This window comes from Anolis carolinensis, chromosome X (genome assembly GCF_035594765.1).
Source record: "Anolis carolinensis isolate JA03-04 chromosome X, rAnoCar3.1.pri, whole genome shotgun sequence".
Taxonomy (NCBI): domain Eukaryota; kingdom Metazoa; phylum Chordata; class Lepidosauria; order Squamata; family Dactyloidae; genus Anolis; species Anolis carolinensis.
Genome location: NC_085847.1, coordinates 796617 through 806646, shown reverse-complemented (window position 1 = coordinate 806646; position 10030 = coordinate 796617). Strand labels below are relative to the sequence as shown.

Here is a 10030-nt window from a genome sequence, read left to right as displayed (position 1 = left end):
TACAGTAATTACAAGATAACATTACTGCGTATTGAACTCCTTTTTCTGTCAAATTTGTTGTATAACATCATGTTTTGGTGCTTAATTTGTAAAATCATAACCTAATTTGATGTTTAATAGGCTTTTCCTTAATCCCTCCTTATTATCCAAGATTTTCGCTTATCCAAGCTTCTGCTGGCCCGTTTAGCTTGGATAAGTGAGACTCTACTGTAGTAATAAATAGAGTAAAATAATAAATATAATAATAATAAGATCAGAGTGAAATAATAAATGTATCAATAATAATAATAAAATAGAGTAAAATAAATGTAATAGTAACAACAATAATAGAGAAAAATAATAAAAGTAATAATGCCAATAATAACAGAGAAAAATAATAAATGTACCATATCTTATCGAGTATAAGCTAACCCAAATATAAGCCAACCGGGACCTTCACCCGAGTATAAGCCAAGAGGAGCTTTTTCATTCAGTCTTAAAAAAGGGCTCAAAAACTAGGCTTATACTCGAGTATATACATCATCATCATCATCATCATCATTATTATTATTATTATTATTATTATTATTATTATTATTATATTTGTAGTTGTTGGATTTTTTTCGCCTTAAGTTTGCCGCAATTAATGGATTCCCAATGCTCTTCATTAGGAAGACATTCTTACCAGTAAAGTAATGAATTAGAGAAACAAAGAAAATAGCGGAAGGTTTTTCAACAGGGATCAGACTACTTTAACTGCATCGCAAAGAGATAAACTAGTATAATATTGATATTCCTCTCTCCCATCATTCAAGAGACAGAAAGCATCATAAAGACCATCCTTTGGAGTGTGAGGACTGTCAAGACTACAACACAATTCCCAGACACAAAGGGGAAAATAATGTGAGCAGCAGACAACGACAAACAAATGGAATTGTGCTCAAAAACATGTCGAAAACACACACACTTCTCTCAACACTTCGGGATTTTGGTAGGAATTTAGGAGGAAGAAAACATACAGCCCCAACTTGTCACTGTTTTCTTCCCAAGATGGCACACTGATCATCTTTCTGGTTACTTAATAAATTGTTCTTTTAAGAATATATTTCATTTATGTATCCCATAGCGGTTAATGTGTATTGGCAAGTTAAGAAGCACAGCAACTCACAGGCAGTGATACTGAGTAAAACATGTTATAAAGTCTAATTCATCAACTACATCAGCTGGATTTGGATTCAGATGGCCACAAAGCTTTCAGAGAGAAAATCCACACATCGATCATGATGAGTTAGTTACCTGAGAGTTTTTAGATGCCTCTGTGGTTACGTCATTTTCCGCCGAAGGCTCCGTTTCCACTTTCTCCGAACTATTCATGGAGTTCTCCATTGAAGACTGAGAAGTTTGTTCATCCGAAGCATCTGGGGAGAAAATGGGGAAAGAGATTTATTTACAATATGCATATAACAACAACAACTCTTTATTGATTAGTCAATTTTGACCATATCAAAACATGTGAAACATACAAAACGTACACACTTACCCATACATACAGTAAACCCATATATAGATACAGGCCTAGGTAGTTGTGCAAATACAGAATAAAAAGATTAAAATTAAAATTAATTATTCCCTTAAGGTAAGGTTTAAGCGGGGGCAAGGGTAAGTAAAACTAGTGTCTTAGTAAATTTTAAATTTGGATTTTGTTATTGGCATTAATATCACAGCTCTCCGCTTCCATCTTCTCGCGGATGGTCAGCGCTTTTTGCGTAAAAAGTGTCAGTTTTAAAATAGTTTTTATCTGAACCCTGTAGAACAGGGGTCCCCAAACTTTATAAACAGGGTTCATGATCCTTTGGACCGTTGGAGGGCCGGACTATAGTTGGTCACTGAGCAATAACAACAACAACAACAACAATAATAATAATAATAAAAAAGAGGGTTGGAAGAGACCCTTTGGGCCATTGAGTCCAATCCCCTTCTGCCTTTGTGCACCAAAAGCACAAACAAAGCACCCCTGACAGATGGCCACCCAGCCTCAGTGTTTATTATTATTATTATTATTATTATTATTATTATTATTAATAATAATAATAATAAAGAGGGTTGGAAGAGAACCCTTGGGCCATTAAGTCCAATCAAAAGCACTAGCAAAGCACCCCTGACAGATGGCCACCCAGCCTCAATGTTAATAATAATAATAATAATAATAATGTGATTTTGTGATACGAAATCCAGCATATCTATCTTGTTTGCTGTGTCATACAATATAATAATAATAATAATAATAATGGTTGTGAGAGAAGAAGAGACCCCTTGGGTCATTTAGTCCAACCCCCTTCTGTCCTTGTGCCATGGGGGCCGGATAAGTAGCTTCGATGGGCCGCATCCGGCCTCCGGGCCTTAGTTTGGGGACCCCTGCTGTAGAAGGATGAATATGCATATAGAATCATAGAGCTGGAAGAGACCTTGTGGGCCATCCAGTCCAACCCCATTCTGCCAAGAAGCAGGAAAATCGCATTCAAAGCACCCCCGACAGATGGCCTATGTTTAAAACCTCCAAAGAAGGAGCCGCCACAAGATGCCAAGGCAGAGAGTTCCACTGCTGAACAGCTCTCTCACACAGTGAGGAAGTTCTTCCTCATGTTCAGGTGGAATCTCCTTTCCTGTCGTTTCTGAAGAGAGAGCTGTTGCTAGAACTACCACCAGATTAGAACAATTTTCGCGGATCAAATGAGCCTCAGTTAGTTAGTTCAAAATGCATACGAAAGATCGGCGCTGTCGTTCTTAGAAAACGGTACAGCTAAGCGGAATCTTGCGTCCTCCATTTGTTTAGAAAACAACCTTGCAGATGGCTGCATTACCTGATTAAGGACTGCTTCCTTGTTGATTAAAATGGCTTTGAAATACATTACTCTAATACAAGCTACAGCTCTACTTTATCACAGCTGTAAGTGCCTGCAGATCTCTATCCCTAGCAGGGCAAGAGGCCAAGAAAAAGCAGGCAAGAGAGATGTCCAGGAACATGGCAGACTCCAAAGACCTCCTCCTAGCCACTAGAGGGAGGCACAGCCCATAGAAATGCCAATGCCAAGCATTCGGAAGCCTTTCCAAGCCCTGTGACTAGACCCACACGATGCAGCTAGTCCATAGTCAAGAGCCAATGTGAGACTATGTTGTCGCTCCCGCCTTATACATAACAATCCCAAACTCTCAAGGTCCCTGACATCAGAGGTTAGCTTATTTAGTGCCTTTTGGAAGGATTGTCACATGGTTCAACAAAGGTTTCAATAACTGGATCTACCCAATAAAAAAACCTCTCAAACCGGCATTTCTCAGCCTCTCTTTCTTCATACTGATCCATCTGTCAAAGAAGTTTTTTTGAAATGCTTAAAAGGGTTAAACGGCCTATGACCTGCATATGGGAAAAGCAATAAGACCCACGGAGAAAACTAAGGCTTTGAGTTGCGGATCAACAGAGTAGATGATAACACAGCCAAGATCATTAGAGAAATTTTGAAATATGTTTATTTCTTCTTGTAAATTTGTTTTTACAGGTTATTGGTTTACATAATGTATACTGTTTTGTATTGTCTTTTATATAATGTTTCCGTTTCAGGAGAAAAGCGGGATATAGGCCCGGGCTGTGGCGCAGGCGGGAGAGCAAGCCAGATGCAATTTACTGCAATGAATAACTCTGACTAGGAGGTCATGAGTTCGAGGCCCGCTCGGAGCCTATGTTTGTTTGTCTTTGTTCTATGTTAAAAGGCATTGAATGTTTGCCTATATGTGTAATGTGATCCGCCCTGAGTCCCCTTCGGGGTGAGAAGGGCGAAATATAAATACTGTAAATAAATAAATAAAATAAATATAAAGAATTATATGTGGCGCAGGCTGGTTAGCAGCCAGCTGCAATAAATCACTCAGACCAAGAGGTCATGAGTTCAAGGCCAGCTCATGTCGGGGTGAGCGCCCAACAATTAAAAATAAAATATAGCCCCTGCTCGTTGGTGACCTAAGCAACCTGAAAGATACAGTAGAGTCTCACTTATCCAACACTCGCTTATCCAACGTTCTGGATTATCCAACGCATTTTTGTAGTCAATGTTTTCAATATATCATGATATTTTGGTGCTAAATTCGTAAATACAGTAATTAATACATAGCATTACTGTGCATTGAACTACTTTTTCTGTCAAATTTGTTGGATAACATGATGTTCTGGTGCTTAATTTGTAAAATCATAACCTAATTTTATGTTTGATAGGCTTTTCCTTAATCTGTACTTATTATCCAACATATTCGCTTATCCAACGTTCTGCCGGCCCGTTTATGTTGGATAAGTGAGACTCTACTGTAGTTGCATCTATCAAGTAGGAAATTTAAATACCACTTATATGTGGGGAGGTTAATTTTTATACTTGTTTTACTTACCCCTGTCCTCGTTCAAACCTTACCTTAGGAAATTACTAATTTTAACCTTTTTACTCTGTATTTGTCTAGGAGCGGGTTATTAGGCCGCAGGTCGGGATGTTTTGTATCTTTACTTGGTTTTATTGTATGTATGCGTAAGTGTGTACGTATTGTATGTTTTACATGTTTTGATATGGTCAAAAGTGACTAATCAATAAAGAATTGTATGTATATATGTGTGTGTATATATATATATACATATATATAATTTACGACACCATAAAAATCATCCAGCCGCTGTTGGAATGAGGAAGCTGCTGTTGCAGTGGATGATGAAGCAGCTGCTTCCCCTGTGGCTGGAATCAAGCATACCCTCAGGAAGCTGGAGGAGGTTTAAATTGCCTCTGCATCTGTCTCTGTTCTATGTTATATGCCATTGAATGTTTGCCTTATATGTGTACAATGTGATCCGCCCTGAGTCCCCTTCGGGTTGAGAAGGGCGGAATATAAATACTGTAAATAAATTAAAAAATATATATTATTGTTGTTGTTGTTGTTTTTAGGAGCCCCCAGTGGCGCAGTGTGTTAAAGCGCCGAGCTGCTGAACTTGCAGACCGAAAGGTCGCAGGTTCGAATCCAGGGAGCGGATTGAGCACCCGCTGTTAGCCCCAGCTTCTGCCAACCTAGCAATTTGAAAACATGCAAATGTGAGTAGATCAATAGGTACTGCTACAGCGGGAAGGTAACGGCGCTCCATGCAGACATGCCGGTGGTCACATGACCTTGGAGGTGTCTATGGACAACGCCGGCTCTTGGGCTTAGAAATGGAGATGAGCCCCAACCCTCAGAGTCGGGCATGACTTGACTTAACGTCAGGGGAAAACCTTTACCTTTACCTATTATATAAATTGCAGCTTCAAAGCAGCCAGGCCACCAAACATTGGCTCTAGTTCTCTCCCAGTGGGTCTGCTTGCCCTGACAGAACGTCCCAGGCACATGTGTATGAATTACCTTCTGAACCCGGCTCTTCTTTTGCATCTCCTTGAGTGTCATCTGACTTGGCCCCAGTGCCCTCGGCCTGCCCCGTTGAATTCTGCTCTGGAGCAGGACTCGAATTGCTGCTGTTCTCCTGCTTTATGGGTGAAGCATCCGCTATTGAACTCTGGTTGCTATTGTCATCTGGAAAGAAGAGATGAGGAGCCTCATTTTTTCCACTGAGCCAAACCTTTCATTTACATATATATTGCAGTACTCTATAAAATTACCTTGCATTCCTGCATAACTCACAATTCTATATTAAAGCGCAGTTTTGCATGGCAGAAATGTAAAAGACTACGAATGAATCATTTTAAAATCAGAGTGGTCTTTTGGCTAGAAATGCTCATTTCAGAGCCAATGGTGCATAAGGATTGCAATTTTCTTCAAATGGGTGTTTGAATGTTGGAGGCAATATGCAGACTCAGGCCCCTTCCACACAGCTAAGTAAAATCCCACATTATCTGCTTTGAACTGGAATATATGGCAGTGTGGACTCAGATAACCCGGTTCAAAGCGGATACTGTGGGATTTTCTGCCTTGATATTCTGGATTATATGGCTGTGTGGAAGGGCCCAGAGTCACAATCCAAAACCTTATCTTCTCCAAATTTATTATTTATTTATTTGCCATATTTATATTCTGCCCTTCTCACCCCAAAGTGGACTCAGAGCGGCCATACAACACATATCCAGCAAATAAACATATACAGTAGAGTCTTGCTTATCCAACATTTTGTATTACCCAACGAAGTCTGCCTTTTAGTAGTCAGTGTTTTTGTAGTCAATGTTTTCAATACATTGCGATGTTTTGGTGCTAAATTTGTAAATACAGTAGAGTCTTACTTATCCAACATAAACGGGCTGGCAGAACATTGAATAAGCAAAAATCTAGGATAATAAGGAGGAATTAACAAAAAAAGCCTATTAAACATAAAATTACATTATGATTTTACAAATGAAGCACCAAAACATCATGTTTTACAAGAAACTGACAGAAAAAGCAGTTCAATACATAGTAATGTTATGTTGTAATTACTGTATTTACAAATTTAGCACCAAAACATTGCAACATTTACTACAAAAACAATGACTACTAAAAGGCAGACTGCGTTGAATAATACAGAACATTGGATAAGTGAAGCTTGGATAAGTGAGACTCTACTGTACAGTAATTACTACATAATGTTACCATTTATTGAACTGCTTTTTCTATCTGTTTGTTGTAAAAATGATGCTTTGGTGCTTAATTTGTACAATCATAACAAAACTTGACGTATAATAGGCTTTTCCTTAATCCCTCCTTATTATCCAAAATTTTCGCTTATCCAACGTTCTGCCGGCCCATTTATGTTGGATAAGCGAGACTCTACTGTACATTAAAACAACTGCTAAAAGCATTTCAGCAATTAAAATCATTAAATCACATAATCCAATATCATATTCCAGACCGGTCCAAATTGTAATTGCACCATTTCACATTCACATATTGCACCAATATACAGTAGAGTCTCACTTATCCAAGACTCGTTTATCCAAGGTTCTGGATTATCCAAGGCATTTTTGTAGTCAATGTTTTCAATATATCGTGATATTTTGGTGCTAAATTCGTAAATACAGTAATTACAGCATAACATTACTGCGTATTGAACTATTTTTTCTGTCAAATTTGTTGTATAACATGATGTTTTGTTGCTTAATTTGTAAAATCATAACCTAATTTGATGTTTAATAGGCTTCTCCTTAATACATCCTTATTATCCAAGATATTCGCTTATCCAAGGTTCTGCCGGCCCGTTTAGCTTGGATAAGTGAGACTCTACTGTATTACAATATATTGTATATACATATAATAATGATAATAATATTATGATGTAATACAATGTAATAATAATACACTATTATAATTGTATATTTATATTACATGTAATATTACTAATAATATTGCAATATAGTCGTATAGTACAATATAATAATATTTAATGCTTATATAGTGCTTATATTGTGCTGTACTAATAATATAATATATTGTATGTATATATAACTTGTATATTGTACTATATTATTATACCACAATATATATACAGTAGAGTCTCACTTATCCAAGCCTCGCTTATCCAAGCTTCTGGATTATCCAAGCCATTTTTGTAGTCAATGTTTTCAATATATCGTGATATTTTGGTGCTAAATTCGTAATTATAGTAATTTTTTTTCATGTCAGGAGCAACTTGAGTCACTTCTGGAGTGAGAGAATTGGCCGTCTGCAAGGACGTTGCCCAGGGGACGCCCGGATGTTTTGATGTTTTTACCCGGATGTTTTGTGGGAGGCTTCTCTCATGTCCCCGCATGGAGCTGGAGCTGACAGAGGGAGCTCATCCGCACTCTCCTCGGGTGGGATTTGAACCTGGCAGCCTTCAGGTCAGCAACCCAACCTTCAAGTCACAAGGCTTTAACCCACTACTCCACCGGAGGTTCCTAATATAGTAATTACAACATAGCATTACTGCGTATTGAACTACTTTTTCTGTCAAATTTGTTGTATAACATGATGTTTTGGTGCTTAATTTGTAAAATCATAACCTAATTTTGGCTTGGTACTTTGATATGGCCTAAGGGCTAATCAATAAAATGTTCTTCTTCTTCATAACCTAATTTGATGTTTTATAGGCTTTTCCTTAATCCTTATTATCCAAGATATTCGCTTATCCAAGGTTCTGCTAGCCTGTTTAGCTTGGATAAGTGAGATTCTACTGTATTATCCAAAAGCTTGGTCCCACATCCACGTTTTCAATTCATTTTCACATCCAAAGACACTGAGGTTGGTTCCAAAAGGAAGGAACTACTGGGGGGGGGGGGAACAGAATCATCTCCCCCACCTCCAACGATTTCAATGTTACAATGAAGCACAGGAGACACATGAATCAAGAACCGTGCCTGCCTCCGTCACGCTTCCTCCCGTCTCCCTATCAAATATTTATCACCCATTCACAGGCTTTTTCCAAGCTGTGTAAATGTCTTTTGAGAGGCGGCCTGCACCTGATCCATTTTTAATGGAAGTGGAAGGGGTGTTCCAAATCTATGACAAGCGATGGCAAGTCCAGATTGCCTCGTGCAGAACACCACTGACAGATACTTATTTATACCGCAAAGAAAACAATGCCACGGCAAAGCCTCGTTCGTGTCATGCGCAGCTGTCCTTCGGCCTGGCATGGAGTGAAACAAAACCAAGAAGTGGGGAGGCAGCACAATTCCATACACCCAGGAAAGGAATACAACAAAGAAAGTCCCAGCCTACCATGGAAATAGAAAATAAAGAGTAGCTCACTTCACATAAGACCGAGAAACACCTTTGTGGCGTTTGGATAATCTTTTCACACAACGGTTGAAAGATGGCTAATAAAAGACATCCCCTCATTAAGCAATTATGGTTGGAAAATTATAGGTTCCACTAGTAGTAGCCATGGTAACACTTAATAATTAGTTTTAAGTATTAATCTAGTGATCAGATGCTTCTGGGGAGAAAATGTAACATGTTAAGGGGTTTCGAGGGACAATTTTAAGAAGGAATTGCATTTATACCAGCAATGCCAGTTTCATACCATACTCTGATACAACCGAACACTAGACCAGTGATGGCTCACCTATGACACGCATGTCAGCACTGACACGCCTAGCCATTTTTGCTGACACGCTGCCACATGCAGATTGATTGGATGACTAATGTCTTTTGTGGCCAAATTTGGTGTGATTTGGTCCAGTGGTTTTGTTGTTTACTCCATGGGAATTATGCACATTGCATTTATATCTATATATATACAGTAGAGTCTCACTTATCCAAGCTAAACGGGCCGCCAGAAGCTTGGATAAGCAAATATCTTGGATAATAAGGAGGGATTAAGGAAAAGCCTATTAAACATCAAATTAGGTTATGGTTTTACAAATTAAGCACCAAAACATCATGTTATACAACAAATTTGACAGAAAAAGTAATTCAATACGCAGTAATGCTATGTAGTAATTACTGTATTTACGAATTTAGCACCAAAATATCACGATATAATGAAAACATTGACTACAGAAATGGCTTGGATAATACAGAGGCTTGGATAAGTGAGACTCTACTGTGTATATATATATATATATATATATATATATATACTCATTCTATTATTATTCTATTTTTATTGTAGTATATTATTAAATTATTACTATTATATTATTATTACATTATTCATTATTCATGACTACATTGAAACTACAATAGAGAGAAATCAGTATGGAGACTGCAAGAAGTACCATAGATTGTTGTACATGGAAATAATGATAGTAAATAGTTTTTGATTTATTAAATACAGTTATATATTACAATTATATATTTTTGTTATTTAAACTATATATATATTGTGAAATTATGGGGTTTTTTTCTTGAAGTGACACACCACCCAAGTCATGCTAGGTTTTTTGGTGAATTTTGATACACCAAGTGCAAAAGCTTGCCCATCACTGCACTAGACATACATAGAACAGCACCAAGTCACTTCTTAACTCATATGGAAATCAACTGCAAAGATCGGAAGACTCTCTGTCATGTAGTTTTGTGTGACTTT

The 10030-nt window shown here is 37.8% G+C and overlaps 1 protein-coding gene across 1 annotated transcript in view; it reads right to left on the bottom strand.

Annotated features, from left to right (window-relative positions):
* bcl7a (BAF chromatin remodeling complex subunit BCL7A) overlaps positions 1-10030 on the bottom strand; it is a 36039-nt gene that overhangs the window by 7466 nt on the left and 18543 nt on the right. The window contains exons 4-5 of the mRNA XM_062958680.1: positions 5401-5568; positions 1276-1397 (exon numbers count right to left, since the gene is read on the bottom strand). Coding sequence (XP_062814750.1) covers positions 1276-1397; positions 5401-5568 — 290 coding nt within the window. The remainder of the gene's footprint in view (positions 1-1275; positions 1398-5400; positions 5569-10030) is intronic.